Below are 18,372 nucleotides of genomic sequence, written 5' to 3' on the forward strand. Positions count from 1 at the left end.
GGAAGTAATCAGGGTAGTGATGAAGTCCAGGAGTGCCTAATGATGGGGCGCAGGTGTGCGTAATGATGGTTTGCCAGGACCGGTGGTTAGTAGACTGGCGACGTTGAGCACCGGAGCGGGGGAGCGGGGGAGCGGGGGAGCGGGAGTAGACGTGACACAGTAACTGCACAGTATAAAAGCTGATTTGCTAATGTGTGCTGTACCTTATAGCCTTTTATAAGCGCTCTAAACTCATCAGTCCAATGCTAAACACTGAACATGCCACCATAAGACTGTTCCCTGTTGGATTATTTTGCACTGAACTAGTTCATGAGACCATTAAGAATTCATAAATAACATTATTTATGTTGCATAATTCCCTTTTAGCACCAACCTGAGATAGACAAAAGAAGAACAAGACATTTTGAGAAGCAGTGCTCGCTTAAAGAGAAAGCAGCATTATTTCTGCACTACTGCCTCTGTTTCTGATGCTGCTCTTCTTTATCCTGCGTCATCACTGCTGAAAGACCACCCGGGGAAAAAAATAAACTCCCTTTGATACAGCATCCTCAGATGAACATAAAATACATAAAAGGGTACAAATAAACAGCACAACAGCCCCTTCTTAGACAGCAGATTACTTGAGTAGGGTTCTGCTGTGAAACAACCATCAAGGATTACTAATTTATATCCTTCAAGACGGTTTTATGTTCAAGATGCACATTGTGTGTGGTAGTGGTGTCTGTCCTTTGCAGAACTCCCCACATATATGAATGACATTGTGTTTATTTAATACTTGTAAATATTATTGTAACGTCTTTAACCGAACATTGAGTGACTTGTCATGAGATACGGACCTCTTGGTGTAATGGTTAAAAATACTATATAAGGTGTTATTGCATAACACCAATGGTGTAAACTATATACACTTCCTAGTGTTAAAAATACTATATGAGGTGTTATTGCATAACACTGAAGGAAATGCATTTGTTCTGGGAATGGCTTCAGAGTGTTTGAACGCAATAAGCATGATGTGGCTTCAAACAGGTCTATTATGTATAATAGTGTACCAATCACGGTGAACTGGGTTCTACAGCCTTAATGAGCATAAGCATAATGTATGTGTGTGTGTGGCTTCACATACTGTAGGCCTACTAATGTAATGACATTGTAATGACATAATAATAGACAATGATCCCTTACCCTCCGACCACACACACACACACACACACACACACACACACACACACAATGACAAACATTCTGTGTGGAAATCAATACCCACAGCTGGAAAATCTGCACACCCAGTCAGAGCGAGATGCAGAGAGGGAGGGAGATACAGTGTGTGTGTGTGTGTGTGTGTGTGTGTGTTTCAGCAGGTGGCCCAGTCAGACCCAGAGCAGGTCTAATTGCTGAGTGTGAGTGTTGTATTTTATTGGGGTAAAAGACCATCGCTGCAGGGCTGCTGCCGCTGGCATAATTACTGCTGTTTAATCTTTCCTCTGGCAGGCACACGCACGCACACATTAGAGAAAGGTTTTAGTATCAACTGAGAGTAAACCACTCTCATTTGACGGTCATGGGTTGCGTTTAAAAAGTATCAGTAGTAGCCTGCCTCATGCTATTGGGTAGATTACAAGAGCTGACATAGCAACAGTGAGGGAGTTATTTTACGCTGGCCCAACCAGTCACGTTATCGGGCGAAAGCGGGGAGGATGGAGCGCATTTCTCAAATCCAAAAGTAATCCTGCACTGCTCGGTCATTTAGTCAGCAATGCAGCATGGTGCATCCTCCAGAAACATAACACATATGTTTTCCATCAAATAAATGTTAGATTTTCTAACTAGTTTTCATTGGGAAGGCAGATAAAGTGTTTTAATCAAACGCATTCACTTTTGCATGGGAAAACACAGAATCCTACTCATTACTCCATGTGCTTGATTACATCACTTTTTGACCCGACTTCGCTGTTGCTCGCTCACGCCCGGGAGGCAGCCCGGTTCCAAATCAAATGCAATCAACTTTCAGCGGTGCACGCCTTCACGGGCGTCTGGGCGAGATTAATTGAATCCCCGCATTGCTACTTGGCCACCGGAGCCTTGTCGGTAGCAGCTGTTTAGCCATTGGTTCAAGTAGTGTGTCCCTGATTTGGATTGGCTGAGACTGATATCCATCCCTCTGACTACACCGCCCATTGGCCATAAACCACGGACACGAGCCGCGGAACACCAGGGGCGGTGTCAGGTACATTATGCCATGTGTTCTACAAGAACAGCGTACTTATTGGTCTACGGTACGGGATATCTGCCCATCGCCAAGGGATACGCTTCGTATTGGCTGAATCGGCTACCCCAGATTCACACTTGCGCGTGCACAATTCTCAGATTCTCTACAGTGGTTTATTGGCGTAACCCTGTCGCCACGCGCATATACACATAAAAGCAAGGCTCACAATTTACGCAAATAGCGTTACAAAGGTCCGTAGTGACAAAGACAGCGAGGCCGAAACTGAGGAGGAAGGAATAAAGAATAATTTCAGAATCGTCGGGGCTGGCTTGGACTTCCACTTCCTGAGGAACGAAGCGCACAGGGTTTCCTCAAGACCCGATACTAGAAGACCCGTATTTGGACGTTGCCGTGTGTGTAGTTGGGACGAATTTGAAGGGCCGTAGAAATCGTTCACGTATTGATTGGGCAACTGGCAGACTTTTCCGTTTCAATCGACGGTAGGGTAGGAGAGCGAGCTAGGGAGCAGCCATGGCCGTCGGGTCATTGAGTCTTCACATCGGAATATAAAGAGTAACTGCATGGCCCAGGATCTATAGGAATATACAGCAACCATTCCCCATGTCTGATCGTCTCATTTGTGTCATTTTGTGTTCAACTGTGACCAAGTTAGGGAAATCAAACCAGCAGTGCAGTGGGTTTATTCGGAGGCCAGCTTCATGACTATTTTAGTTGAAGACGTCTCCAAGGCCTAGCAACTGAAGGAAAACGAGGGCTCAAATGGAAAAAGGATGCTTTGAATGACTGTTAGTGGACGAGAAAGGGTGATTGATAGACTAAAGAACGGCTGTCAAGGCTCGTGGACAGGGGAGTTGATTAAAAAAATCATATTGTGAATAATCAAACATTCAGATTAAGTAACTGTTATTCATTGGATGCAAAGGTTTGGAAAGAAAAACCTACCAAGACATCTACACTCACGTAGCCTACAGTATTTGATTCGTGGATTGGATCATGTCGGGTCGGCCCAGAACCACCTCCTTTGCAGAGAGCTGCAAACCAGTGCCGCAGCCCTCGGCTTTTGGCTCTATGAAAGTCAGCAGTAAGTCTACCATTTTTAATAATCTAACTAACATGCCTGCCTTGCGAATAAAACCGATTTAAACTAACCTAGTAGTTGTCACCTTGTTAAGCACATTGAGTCGATGCTAGGTCTGAAAGGACAGGCAGGCTTTTCCTTCAGTGTGTCACTGGCAGAGATTCTCAGGCGTAGTGACACCCTGGTTTCTGTGGTGAGGGACCACGGACGGGGGGGGGGGTCAAATCTGATTCGCCTCAACATTTGCAGATTTTTCAAGGTGTCTATTCCATCAGATCACCAGATTTATGATAGCCGATTACTGATCTCTCCAGAGCGAAGCAGCACCAGGATAAAGTGACTAAGCAGGCAGTTGAAATTGCAAGGGTCAAGGGTGTTTCTAGGATTTGAAAGATATTGGGAGTTTAGCCCAATGCCAGTAGGGGTGTCGAGGGGCAGTCTCCTCCAGCAAAAAAACAAAAAGGAATTTCAACAGCTAAATGCATGAATGTGGTGCACTTTGAGATTAACATTACATGGAATAGCCTTCATTTCTCAGAACAAGAGGAGACTGAAGAGTTTCAGAAGAAAGTTTTGTTTCTCGACATTTTGAGCCTGTAATCGAACCCACAATTGCTGATGCTCCAGATACTCAACTAGTCTCAAGAAGGCCAGTTTTATTGCTTCTTTAATCAGCACAACAGTTTTCAGCTGTGCTAACATAATTGCAAAATGTTTTTCTAATGATCAATTAGCCTTTTAAAATAATAAACTTGGATTAGCAAACACAACGTGCCATTTGAACACAGGACTGACTGATGGTTGCTGATAATGGGTCTCTGTACGCCAATGTAGATATTCCATAAAAAATCTGCTGTTTCCAGCGACAATAGCCATTTACAACATTAACAATGTCTACACTGTATTTCTGATCAATTTGATGTTATTTTAGTGGACAAAAATTGAAAAGAAGGACATTTCTATGTGACCCCAAACTTTTGAACGGTTGTGTGTGTGTGTGTGTGTGTGTGTGTGTATATACAGTGGGGAGAACAAGTATTTGATACACTGCCGATTTTGCAGGTTTTCCTACTTATAAAGCATGTAGAGGTCTGTCATTTTTATCATAGGTACACTTCAACTATGAGAGACGGAATCTAAAACAAAAATCCAGAAAATCACATTGTATGATTAAGTAATTAATTTGCATTTTATTGCATGACATAAGTATTTGATCACCTACCAACAAGTAAGAATTCCGGCTCTCACAGACCTGTTAGTTTTTCTTTAAGAAGCCCTCCTGTTCTAATAATAATAATAATATGCCATTTAGCAGACGCTTTTATCCAAAGCGACTTACAGTCATGCGTGTATAGTTCTACACTCATTACCTGTATTAACTGCACCTGTTTGAACTCGTTACCTGTATAAAAGACACCTGTCCACACACTCAATCAAACAGACTCCAACCTCTCCACGATGGCCAAGAACAGAGCGCTGTGTAAGGACATCAGGGATAAAATTGTAGACTTGCACAAAGCTGGGATGGGCTACAGGACAATAGGCAAGCAGCTTGGTGAGAAGGCAACAACTGTTGGCGCAATTATTTGAAAATGGAAGAAGTTCAAGATGACGGTCAATCACCCTCGGTCTGGGGCTCCATGCAAGATCTCACCTTGTGTGTGGGGCATCAATGATCATGAGGAAGGTGAGGGATCAGCCCAGAACTACACGGCAGGACCTGGTAAATGACCTGAAGAGAGCTGGGACCACAGTCTCAAAGAAAACCATTAGTAACACACTACGCCGTCATGGATTAAAATCCTGCAGCGCACGCAAGGTCCCCCTGCTCAAGCCAGCGCATGTCCAGGCCCATCTGAAGTTTGCCAATGACCATCTGGATGATCCAGAGGAGGAATGGGAGAAGGTCATGTGGTCTGATGAGACAAAAATATAGCTTTTTGGTCTAAACTCCACTCGCTGTGTTTGGAGGAAGAAGAAGGATGAGTACAACCTCAAGAACACCATCCCAACCGTGAAGGATGGAGGTGGAAACATCATTCTTTGGGGATGCTTTTCTGCAAAGGGGACAGGACGACTGCACCGTATTGAGGGGAGGATGGATGGGGCCATGTATCGCGAGATCTTGGCCAACAACCTCCTTCGCTCAGTAAGAGCATTGAAGATGGGTCGTGGCTGGGTCTTCCAGCATGACAACGACCCGAAACACACAGCCAGGGCAACTAAGGAGTGGCTCCGTAAGAAGCATCTCAAGGTCCTGGAGTGGCCTAGCCAGTCTCCAGACCTGAACCCAATAGAACATCTTTGGAGGGAGCTGAAAGTCCGTATTGCCCAGCGACAGCCCCGAAACCTGAAGGATCTGGAGAAGGTCTGTATGGAGGAGTGGGCCAAAATCCCTGCTGCAGTGTGTGCAAACCTGGTCAAGACCTACAGGAAACGTATGATCTCTGTAATTGCAAACAAAGGTTTCTGTACCAAATATTAAGGTCTGGTTTTCTGATTTATCAAATACTTATGTCATGCAATAAAATGCAAATTAATTACTTAAAAATCATACAATGTGATTTTCTGGATTTTTGTTTTAGATTCTGTCTCTCACAGTTGAAGTGTACCTATGATAAAAATTACAGACCTCTACATGCTTTGTAAGTAGGAAACACTGCCGATTTTGCAGGTTATCAAATACTTGTTGTCCCCACTGTGTGTGTGTGTGTGTGTGTATATATATATATATATATATATATATATGTGTGTGTGTACAGTTGAAGTCAGAAGTTTACATACACTTAGGTTGGAGTCATTAAACTTGTTTTTGAACAACTCCACACATTTCTTGTTAACAAACTATAGTTTTGGCAAGTCGGTTAGGACATCTACTTTGCATGACACAAGTCATTTTTCCAACAATTGTTTACAGACAGATTATTTCACTTATAATTCACTGTATCACAATTCCAGTGGGTCAGAAGTTTACATACACTAAATTGACTGTGCCTTTAAACAGCTTGGAAAATTCCAGAAAATGATATCATGGCTTTAGAAGCTTCTGATAGGCTAATTGACATCATTTGAGGCAATTGGAGGTGTACCTGTGGATGTATTTCAAGGCCTACCTTCAAACTCAGTGCCTCTTTGCTTGACATCATGGGAAAATCAAAAGAAATAAGCCAAGACCTCAGAAAAAAAATTGTAGACCTCCACAAGTCTGGTTCATCCTTAAGAGCAATTTCCAAACGCCTGAAGGTAACACGTTCATCTGTACAAACAATAGTACGCATGTATAAACACCATGGGACCACGCAGCTGTCATAGGAAGGAGGAAGGAGACGCGTTCTGTCTCCTAGAGGTGAACGTACTTTGGTTCGAAAAGTGCAAATTAATCCCAGAACAACAGCAAAGGACCTTGTGAAGATGCTGGAGGAAACAGGTACAAAAGGATCTATATCCACAGTAAAACAAGTCCTATATCGACATAACCTGAAAGGCCACTCAGCAAGGAAGAAGCCACCGCTCCAAAACCGCCATAAAAAAGCCAGACTACGGTTTGCAACTGCACATGTGGACAAAGATCCTACTTTTTTGGAGAAATGTCCTCTGGTCTGATTAAACAAAAATATAACATTTTGGCCATAATGACCATCGTTATGTTTGGAGGAAAAAGGGGGTTGCTTGCAAGCCGAAGAACACCATCCCAACCGTGAAGCACGGGGGGTGGCAGTATCGTGCTGTGGGGGTGCTTTGCTGCAGGAGGGACTGGTGCACTTCACAAAATAGATGGCATCATGAGGAAGGAAAATTATGTGGATATATTGAAGCAACATCTCAAGACATCAGTCAGGAAGTTTAAAGCTTCGTCGGAAATGGGACTTCCAAATGGACAATGACCCCAAGCATACTTCCAAAGTTGTGGCAAAATGGCTTAAGGACAACAAAGTCAAGGTATTGGAGTGGCCATCACAAAGCCCTGACCTCAATCCTATTGAAAATGTGTGGGCAGAACTGAAAAAGCTTCTGCGAGCAAGGAGGCCTACAAACCTGACTCAGTTACACCAGCTCTGTCAGGAGGAATGGGCCAAAATTCACCCAACTTATTGTGGGAAGCTTGTGGAAGGCTAGCTGAAACATTTGACCCAAGTTAAACAATTTAAAGGCAATGCTACCAAATACTAATTGAGTGTATATAAACTTCTGACCCACTGGGAATGTGATGAAATAAATAAAAGCTTAAATAAATCACTCTCTACTATTATTCTGACGTTTCACATTCTTAAAATAAAGTGGTGATCCTAACTGACCTAAAACAGGGACTTTTTTACTAGGATTAAGTGTCAGGAATTGTGAGAAACTGAGTTTAAATGTATTTGGCTAAGGTGTATGTAAACTTCCGACTTCAACTGTATGTATGTGAATATACACTGCTCAAAAAAATAAAGGGAACACTTAAACAACACAATGTAACTCCAAGTCAATCACACTTCTGTGAAATCAAACTGTCCACTTAGGAAGCAACACTGATTGACAATACATTTCACATGCTGTTGTGCAAATGGAATAGACAACAGGTGGAAATTATAGGCAATTAGCAAGACACCCCCAATAATGGAGTGGTTCTGCAGGTGGTGACCACAGACCACTTCTCAGTTCCTATGCTTCCTGGCTGATGTTTTGGTCACTTTTGAATGCTGGCGGTGCTTTCACTCTAGTGGTAGCATGAGACGGAGTCTACAACCCACACAAGTGGCTCAGGTAGTGCAGCTCATCCAGGATGGCACATCAATGCGAGCTGTGGCAAGAAGGTTTGCTGTGTCTGTCAGCGTATGGTCCAGAGCATGGAGGCGCTACCAGGAGACAGGCCAGTACATCAGGAGACGTGGAGGAGGCCGTAGGAGGGCAACAACCCAGCAGCAGGACCGCTACCTCCGCCTTTGTGCAAGGAGGAGCAGGAGGAGCACTGCCAGAGCCCTGCAAAATGACCTCCAGCAGGCCACAAATGTGCATGTGTCTGCTCAAACGGTCAGAAACAGACTCCATGAGGGTGGTATGAGGGCCCGACGTCCACAGGTGGGGGTTGTGCTTACAGCCCAACACCGTGCAGGACGTTTGGCATTTGCCAGAGAACACCAAGATTGGCAAATTCGCCACTGGCGCCCTGTGCTCTTCACAGATGAAAGCAGGTTCACACTGAGCACATGTGACAGACGTGACAGAGTCTGGAGACGCCCGTGGAGAACGTTCTGCTGCCTGCAACATCCTCCAGCATGACCGGTTTGGCGGTGGGTCAGTCATGGTGTGGGGTGGCATTTCTTTGGGGGCCGCACAGCCCTCCATGTGCTCGCCAGAGGTAGCCTGACTGCCATTAGGTACCGAGATGAGATCCTCAGACCCCTTGTGAGACCATATGCTGGTGCGGTTGGCCCTGGGTTCCTCCTAATGCAAGACAATGCTAGACCTCATGTGGCTGGAGTGTGTCAGCAGTTCCTGCAAGAGGAAGGCATTGATGCTATGGACTGGCCCGCCCGTTCCCCAGACCTGAATCCAATTGAGCACATCTGGGACATCATGTCTCGCTCCATCCACCAACGCCACGTTGCACCACAGACTGTCCAGGAGTTGGCGGATGCTTTAGTCCAGGTCTGGGAGGAGATCCCTCAGGAGACCATCCGCCACCTCATCAGGAGCATGCCCAGGCGTTGTAGGGAGGTCATACAGGCACGTGGAGGCAACACACACTACTGAGCCTCATTTTGACTTGTTTTAAGGACATTACATCAAAGTTGGATCAGCCTGTAGTGTGGTTTCCACTTTAATTTTGAGGGTGACTCCAAATCCAGACCTCCATGGGTTGATACATTTGATTTCCATTGATTTATTTTTGTGTGATTTTGTTGTCAGCACATTCAACTATGTAAAGAAAAACGTATTTAATACGATTATTTCATTCATTCAGATCTAGGATGTGTTATTTTAGTGTTCCCTTAATTTTTTTGAGCAGTGTATATGTGTGTGTGTGTGTTATGCCTGATGAGAGGCTTAAAAAATATATATATATATATTTTTTTTAAAGCCTCTCATCAGGCATACCTGTCTTAACCAATAAAGCACAGGTGGGGTCTACCATGCTCATTTTTCTAACCACCCCCCTTAAACGCACATACCACCCAAACTAATGGACGTGACAGCAAGTCAGAATGGCACATTCCAAACGAGCCCTGCGTACATGATACATATTGACCAACATGGTATGTCCATTTGGTGAATATAGATTGGCGGAGCAAATAAAGGAACATTCTAGCAGTTGCCCCGAGGTAGATGAACACTGCCCCTAAACGCTGTCCACTAACCTTTTGGCGATGCAGGGACACACTTCAGGCACACACTTCCCTGCATGGGCCTTTGTTGAAGCATGTAAGGGAGCATAATCAATTCGGTGTCAGTCAATGTTGGGATGAAAACCTCACACACCCCATCATAGGGCAGACACTCCTGCAGAGTACCCCCCATAGCAACAGCAGAGGAGCAGGAGGGGGAGACAGTTCGGCCATCAACACGGCGTCCTCACCAGGGCCCGACTTGAAAACTTGACCCTGCCCTTATAAATCCAAATCAAATATTACAGGCGGAGGCGTATCACATTATTCACTCACGTTCAAAAAATATTTTTTACAGTACCATTAGGCCTGTCACCTTCTGCACTTCTGTAAGTCTGTGTGTGGGCTACTCGGAGAGAGAGAGAGATGGGGGGTGGGGGGGCTCGTGCCGTGGCAGTGGTGACAGATCTCAGATAATGTTTCATGATGCAAGTTTCCCTTTCACTGGATAATAGACACTATTAGTGTATGGAGAGTGTATAGTTGAGAGGGTGTGTGTGTGTGCGTGCGTGCAGATTGAGTTGTAAGTAGAAAGCATTATGGCAGGGTTCTTCAATTCCGGTCCTGGAGGGCCGAAACACTTCTGTTTTTTATTTCTACCTGGTAGTTAATTGCACTCACCCGGTGTCCCAGGTCTGAATTAGCCCCTGATTAGAAGGAGAGGATGAAAAACAGAGGTGTTTCGGCCCTCCAGGACCGGAATTGAAGAACCCTGCATTATGGTATGGCAATGCTACATTTAGCGCTTACAGCGTTGCAGAAGAATGCCTTTCCCTCCCCTCCCCCCATCTCTCTCCCCATCTCTCGCTCCCTCTTTGTGCCCCCACACACCTGTGTGTTATAAATAGAGATGCGTGTTAGTGGGTCGAGGCTGCAGGCTGAGAGTCTCATCACAGGAAATCAGCCACCGGACCATCAGGATTACACACAGCCAGACACCAGGCCTCTCTCTCTCTTCCCCCACGCACGTGCGAGTGTGTGTGACTAACTTCGCCAATGTTCTGAAGCAGCTGTAGCCAGAGTGTATGGTCCTAGAGTGAATGCTGCCCCCCCCAGCAGCTGGCCAAGAACAATGAGCAGATTGTTTAGCATTTCAAAGCGCTTTATTTCTCGCTTACTCTAATTTTCTTCTTACTCTATTTCCTTCGGTCTCAATGAAGACCGGAACAAAATGAACAAATTGAACATGATGTTCAATTTAAATTGCCGGTTAACGTGCAAAAAAGAAAGAGCGTGTTAAACCAACTGAAGAACAAACAGAAAGAAACAGAGACAGACTGAGCATCCGAGAGAAACCGAGAAGAAAGAGCAACAGAGTGAAAGGAGAGAGAGAGATGCTAGATATTGGGTCCCAGTTATTACTCTGTAATGTGATAGTTATTACCTACACACTGACAACCCTTCTACTCCTCCAATTTGAGGCCTGTGGTAGGTGATGACTGATTAACATGGTGATATCTAGGGTTGGGTCAATATATGATTAAATCGAATATTGTGATGTTCAAGATGATATATCGTGATTTGCAAGACTACTCTATTTGAACTTTTATAAATCAAAACAATTCAGTTTTATCAGTTAGACTGTATCAATATGTTGAAAATGTATTAACTAAGCCATATTTGTTCTCCATACTAAGATTATTTAATGAGAATGTGACTATAATATTGTAAATAAGCACAAAAGTTGCACAGTCTGGAATTATCTAGTCAATAACAGCGCAAAACGATTATTTGGGATATCGCGATATTTGGAGTAGCATATTGTAGAAGAGGTCTTCCCAAATAGGCTATCTCAACCCTAGTGATATTCAGATGTCAGGTGTCTCTGCCTTAGGCCACACCCATTAGAGAGAGAGAGAGAGCGAGAGAGAGAGATTCAGAAAATCTGCCTGCTCCCCAGACAACCATACACTGGACACTCTTGACCTGCTCCCACACCACCACAGTGAGTGTGTGCTGTTTGTGTTTCACGGTTTTCATTAGGAAAATGTGATGCCAGAGAAGGTGACAGGGAAGATTTAAATTTACCGCCCATTTCAGACATTTCCCAGACCCATATGCATTGGGTGCGTAACCCACGGTGCTCAGAATGACTGAAATCACATTTAGATTATGGTAATTTATCTTAACAGAACATGCAACTAATGTAATGAAGGAGCAATAAAATGTCATTTTCAAACATTTGCCAAAATGGAATTTCCGGGAAAACACCATTCTAAACAGCGCACCTAATGCGAGCGGTTCCATATGTAACCAAGATGAAAATCTCCATTAGAAACTTAGAAAGAGGGGGAATCTAAAGATGCGCTAACTAGGATTGGTTGCTAATATGACTAGGATTGTGCCTTTTGGCTTCTGGACAACAAAATAAAGTTGAGATGAAAACCAATAGAACAGGAGAAAAATGGCATATGATGAGGAAGTCTTTCATAGGCGGCGCGTCCAATAGCTTCTCCTAAAGTAATATATAAAAATAATCCTTCTACCCCCCCCTACCCCTACGCCAAAATAAAATAAAAATAATAATTATAATAATAATACTTTTCTTTTTAAACACATACAAATAAATAAACAACAAAAATATTTTCATCATAGGTACACGTCAACTATGACAGACAAAATGAGAAAAAATATCCACTAATTTGAAGGGGTGTCCACATACATTTGTATATAAAGTGTATATCAAAATGTGACTTTATTAACCACATTGTGGGCCTGTTACAATACAGTTGTGGTCAAAAGTTGTGAGAATGACGCAAATATTAATTTTCACAAAGTCTGCTACCTCAGTTTTTATGATGGCAATTTGCATATACTCCAGAATGTCATGAAGAGTGATCAGATGAATTGCAATTAATTGCAAAGTCCCTCTTTGCCATGAAAATTAACTTAATCCCAAAAAAACATTTTCCACTGCATTTCAGCCCTGCCACAAAAGGACCAGCTGACATCATGTCAGTGATTCTCTCGTTAACACAGGTGAGTGTTGACGAGGACACGGCTGGAGATCACTCTGTCATGCTGATTGAGTTAGAATAACAGACTGGAAGCTTTAAAAGGAGGGTGGTGCTTGAAATCATTGTTCTTCCTCTGTTAACCATGGTTACCTGCAAGGAAACACGTGCCGTCATCATTGCTTTGCACAAAAAGGGCTTCACAGGCAAGGATATGATAGCCTGCCTATCGTTGCCTTCAATTGAATGGGAGGCATGCTTCAATTACCAAATAAAAATAGCTATTTTTAATCATGGCCATCAAAACTGTTTTTAACACTTGATTGCATTTAGAATTGTTGTGCAATGACTGGGCTTATAAAAGCACATGTTTTACTCCAGCAGTAACCAGCTGAGGAGCTGCAGCAGAAATCCTGCTCAAAATTGGCTTTGTAGGACTATGCTGTGCGCGTGTGATAGTTGTATTGGATAAATTATACATGACGACTAACAAAAATACACACGCCGATAAGCATGATGGCCAAATGTATGTGTGATTTGTGTCTCATCTGTCTGTCTGTCTGTCTGTGCGAATGAACAGTGTGAAAGCCTTCTCTGTGTAGTCTGTAATTTCCTGCTGTTGAATGTGTGTGTGTGTGTGTGTGTGTGTGTGCTGCACTGTGATGGTATTGCTACTTGGCACTAACACTGCAGTGATGGAGGTAGTGTGCTGAGTTGTACATTGTCCCAATGAAAGTTGGGTCATCATGGCATCCCTCTTGGCAGAAATAGGAGGTGTGAGGGAAAGAGGGGATACCTAGTCAGTTGTACAACGGAATGCATTCAACTGAAATGTGTCTTCTGCATTTAACCCAACCCCGCTGAATCAGAGAGGTGCGGGGGGCTGCCTTAATCGACATCCACGTCATCGGCACCCAGGGAACAGGGGGTTAACTGCCTTGCTCGGGCAGAACGACAGATTTTTACCTTGTCAGCTCGGGGATTCGATCCAGCAACCTTTCAGTTACTGCAGGTCTAATTGCTAAGTGTGTGAGACTGCATCAAGGCTGCTGGAATAATTACTGCTGTTTAACCTTTCCTCTGACACACACACAATCGACCAAGCGAGTGTACTCCTTTTTCAGCACAGCATTCATCCACTGTCTCACTTTGACAGGCTTAGAACCAGCAGGCATTTGGTATAGAGAGTCTGTCTCTGTCTGTCTGTTAGTGTTGGCTCAGCAGCATTAACACACCACAGACTCATCCAGCTGATCTTTTCATTGCCCGCCTGCCTGTCAGCACTGCAGCTACACTCACCACAGAAGCAGCTACTACAGTAGTCTCACTGCAGTGTGTAAATGCGTGCACGTGTCTGCTGACAGTAGTACATGTCCTGCAGTAGAATGAATTCTGCTGTGATAGTTAGAACAACTCTGTCATGTACTGTCTCACTAGCAGGTTGGACAATGATCCAGACTAATATGGAAGAGTGATTTTAGTGAATGTGTAACCTAGTTTCCCTGGGTCTTGTGTAAGGGATGGATAATGTTAATGGCACGTGACTGTGTGTGAGAGAACTTTAGGCAGGGGTTTAGGTGGCTAGGGAGAGTCAATCGGTTTATGGATGTGAGTAGGATCGAGATTCAGTATCTATGTCACTGTAAGTGTGAGTGAGAGTCAGGAAATATGGACTGATTTTGGATTTTTTACTTTAATTTATTATCTTGGCTTTGACACCCATGGATGATAATAATATGAACAGATTTCACTCTTAGCTAAATTTGCGGTTGGGGGGTGGTAGCAGAGGCTGGGGGTGGTGGTATGGCTACGGCATTCACCACGGCACGCGACACCCATGGTACACTAGGCAGGTCTGTTTATCCTTTAACAAGGAGTTAACACAGACTTTAACCCTGACACAGACATACACACACATTTCAGTTTAAACCCATGTAAACAGGAGTAGGCCTCACAATAATCCAGAGGGAAAGGGCTGCTGTGCAATTTACCGTAGAGGAAGGAAAGAGAGGAGAGGGGGAAGGGAGGAGGAGGAAAGTTGTATGTGAAAATGATAATACGTTTAGGTTGGCCTGGCTCTATTCTAGCATTATGGATCCTGACTGTACCAATCATATGTGTCTTGAATAATCTAATTCATGCAACTCACTGGCTGAGATTCAAACCCAGTCCCACTGATGTTTAGTAATATGACCCTAACAGTGTGATCATGTGTGTGTCTAGTCTCACTTGCTTATTTGTCATTAGACACACTCTTCCCCTACGGTCACAGAACTATCTCACCCCTTCTCTCCCCTCCTCCTCTCTCTGTCCTCCCTCCAGGGGACAAGGATGGCAGTAAGGTGACGACGGTGGTGGCCACCCCAGGCCAAGGGCCCGACAGGCCCCAAGAGGTCAGCTATACAGACACCAAGGTGATTGGGAACGGCTCCTTCGGAGTGGTCTACCAGGCCAAGCTGTGTGACTCTGGAGAACTGCTGGCCATCAAGAAGGTTCTGCAGGACAAGAGGTTTAAGGTGAGCGAGACTGCAGTCACAGACACACACACACACGGATTCTCTGATCTCTCATGAAACGATAACATAATTCATATGTTTTCAAATATAACATCCTTCAATCATCTGTCTTTTTCTTCCATCCTTTCTTTGTAACGGATGACTTTCATTCAGAGAGTGTGTGAGTGTGTGTTCATCTGTAAAGCATGACTCCATCCATTCACACTACTGTTCTCTTGCCTTTTGTGAATGGATCACAGGCTCCACGCTCTGTTAGTAGAACAGAGCGAGACAAACACACACACTATACAAGTATCTGTCAGTTCACCACCACTCTCACTCACTACTACAGAAACAAATCTGTTCATATCTGCTCAGTTGCGCTGCGTAGCATTGTGTATTGCATGTGTTTGTGTGCGTGCCAAGTTCAGGATCGTCGCCATAGTAACCCGATTTCTCCTAGGCCTCAGGATACCATCACTATCCCCATGTAGGTCTGTGAATAGGATTGACTGATGTGTTGTTGTTGTCCCTTAGAGGAGGGAACATGTCCCAACTCCTTGCTGTGTTGACAGCCAGGCCTGTTGGTGATGTCACCGTTAGAATGGTGGCACTGGCCAGTGTCCTGCTGCTAGCTGAGAGCCTAAGGACAAAGACACAGACAGACAGTGCTAGAGAGAGAGAGAGAGTCTTCTCAAAGCTGTTTACATTAGCATTAGTTACTAGCTTGGGAGTGTCATTGTCAGGTCACTAGCTTTAGCTTTGTAGCAGTAGATGTACTAAACAGTTGGACAAAAGTGATATGTTGGTTTGAGGTATTTTTTTATTCAGAGTTTAACATAGGCTAAGATTAGCAGCCTAGCAAGCAGTCTCTGCCAGACATGCTCATAAGGCAATAGTAGACTTAGCTTCTGACACATTTTTTCACTCTTTAGGTGTTCTGTTTTCCCTTTATAGCAGCCAACCCCTCTCTTCTTCTCTCCCTCCCTCACTCCCTATGTAGGGGCTGTTAGGAAGAATGAACTCGATGACCGTTGAGCGCTAAGTCTCCTCACATGACTGCTACACACACACACACTGCATTTCGAAAATATTAAGACCCCTTGACTTTTTCCACATTTTGTTATGTTACAGCCTTATTCTAAAATTGATTAAATAAAAAATAAATCCATCAATTTACACACAATACCCCATAATGACAAAGCAAAAACAGGTTTTTACAAATGTTTGCATATGTATAAAAATAAATAAATGGAAATATCACATTTATATAAGTATTCAGACCCTTTACTCAGTACTTTGTTGAAGCACCTTTGGCAGCGATTACAGCCTCGAGTCTTCTTGGGTATGACGCTGCAACCTTGGCACACCTGTATTTGGGGAGTTTCTCCTATTCTTCTCTGCAGATCCTCTCAAGCTCTATCAGGTTGGATGGGGAGTGTCGCTGCACAGCTATTTTCAGGTCTCTCCAGAGATGTGAAATGGGGTTCAAGTCCAGGCTCTGGCTGGGCCACTCAAGGACATTCAGAGACTTGTCCCGAAGCCACTCCTGCGTTGTCTTGGCTGTGTGCTTAGGGTCGTTGTCCTGTTGGAAGGTGAACCTTCGCCCCAGTCTGAGGTCCTGAGTGCTCTGGAGCAGGTTGTCATCAAAGATCTCTCTGTACTTTGCTCCGTTCATCTTTCCTTTGATCCTGAGTAGTCTCCCAGTCCCTGCTGCTGAAAAACATCCCCACAGCATGATGCTGCCACCACCATGCTTCACCGTAGGGATGGTATTAGGCCAGGTGATGAGCGGTGTCTGGTTTCCTCCAGACGTGACGCTTGGCATTCAGGCCAAAGAGTTCAATCTTGGTTTCATCAGACCATAGAATCTTGTTTCTCATGGTCAGAGTCCTTTCAGTGCCTTTTGGCAAACTCCAAGCAGGCTGTCATGTGCTTTTTACTGAGGAGTGGCCCAGCCAGAGCACGGACTTGAACCCGATCAAACATCTCTGGAGAGACCTGAAAATAGCTGTGCAGCGACGCTCCCCATCCAACCTGACAGAGCTTGAGAGGATCTGCAGAGAAGAATGGGAGAAACTCCCCAAATACAGGTGTGCCAAGGTTTTAGCGTCATACCCAAGAAGACTCAAGGCTGTAATCGCTGCCAAAGGTGCTTCAACAAAGTACTGAGTAAAGGGTCTGAATACTTATGTAAATATGGTATTCCAGTTTATTTCATTTTATACATTTGCAAACATTTCTAAAAACCTGTCTTTGCTTTGTTATTATGGGGTATAGTGTGTAGATTGATGAGGGGAAAAAACCCAATTTAATCAATTTTAGAATAAGGCTGTAACGTAACAAAATGTGGGAAAGTGAAGGGGTCTGAATAGTTTCTGAATACACTGTATATGCAAACAGTTCACCCACACACCTGTGTTCTATTTTCTATTCTCCGCCGCCTCCTCTTCTCTTCTTTTCTGTTTTCCTGTCTTTTTGCAGTGTCTCACACAAGGGGTGGGCCGTAAGCAGAGATCTTTGTGAACAGTCAGCACATGTGCACGCACGTGCGCACACTCACTGCAGGCACGTGATCAGGCTCTGTACCATACTGCAGCTGGCTACAGTGACTGTGTGTGTGTGTGGACGTGTGTGTGTGTGGACATGTGGGCCCAGAAGTCCCCACAAGAATAGTAAATTAACAAAAATGGTGTTAGTCACCACAAGGTCAAATGCTATTTCTAGGGGGTTAAGGTTAGAATTAGGTTTAGGGTTAGGCGCTAGGGTTGTTAGGGTTAGGGGTTAGAGAAAAGAGGATTTTGAATGGGACTGAATTGTGTGTCCCCACAAGGTTAGTTATACAAGAGTGTGTGTGTGTGTGTGTGCGCGCGTCAGGCGCTAGGTGGGCTCAGGCTTCTCCCAGTGCATCTTGGGATATGTCCCTCTAGACTTATTTGAAGGATCAGGTTTCAGCCCTGTGGAAGAATGACCGTTATGTACCCACAGTGTATTAGTAGTGTGTGTGTGTGTGTGTTAGGAATGGGCATTTAAAAATGTTTGACTGTTCGAGTGCTCGCATTTTTTTTTTTTCAGGTACTGTAATAGAAAACCAAATATTTTTAGAACACACGGCCTGCACTGGAGAAAAAAATATGTGCCAACAGTGCGCAATAATGCAGAATTTATCATAACCATTACAGATAACAAATCATTTTTGCTAAATTGCCCCATACAGTGCCTTTTCAAAAGTATTCATCCCCCTTGGTGT

The 18,372-nt window shown here is 44.1% G+C and overlaps 1 protein-coding gene across 2 annotated transcripts in view; it reads left to right on the forward strand.

The window, feature by feature from the left end:
• Positions 1–2,399: 2,399 nt before the first annotated feature.
• LOC121571637 (glycogen synthase kinase-3 beta) overlaps positions 2,400–18,372 on the forward strand; it is a 42,393-nt gene continuing 26,420 nt past the window's right edge. Inside the window, exons 1-2 of one of the 2 annotated variants that reach the window (XM_041883216.2) lie at positions 2,400–3,308; positions 14,950–15,143. In XM_041883216.2, the coding sequence (XP_041739150.1) occupies positions 3,221–3,308; positions 14,950–15,143 (282 nt within the window). In that variant the 5' untranslated portion in view covers positions 2,400–3,220. The remainder of the gene's footprint in view (positions 3,309–14,949; positions 15,144–18,372) is intronic. The other variant, XM_041883217.2, reaches the window with a different exon arrangement.

This window comes from Coregonus clupeaformis, chromosome 40 (genome assembly GCF_020615455.1).
Source record: "Coregonus clupeaformis isolate EN_2021a chromosome 40, ASM2061545v1, whole genome shotgun sequence".
Lineage (NCBI taxonomy): Eukaryota > Metazoa > Chordata > Actinopteri > Salmoniformes > Salmonidae > Coregonus > Coregonus clupeaformis.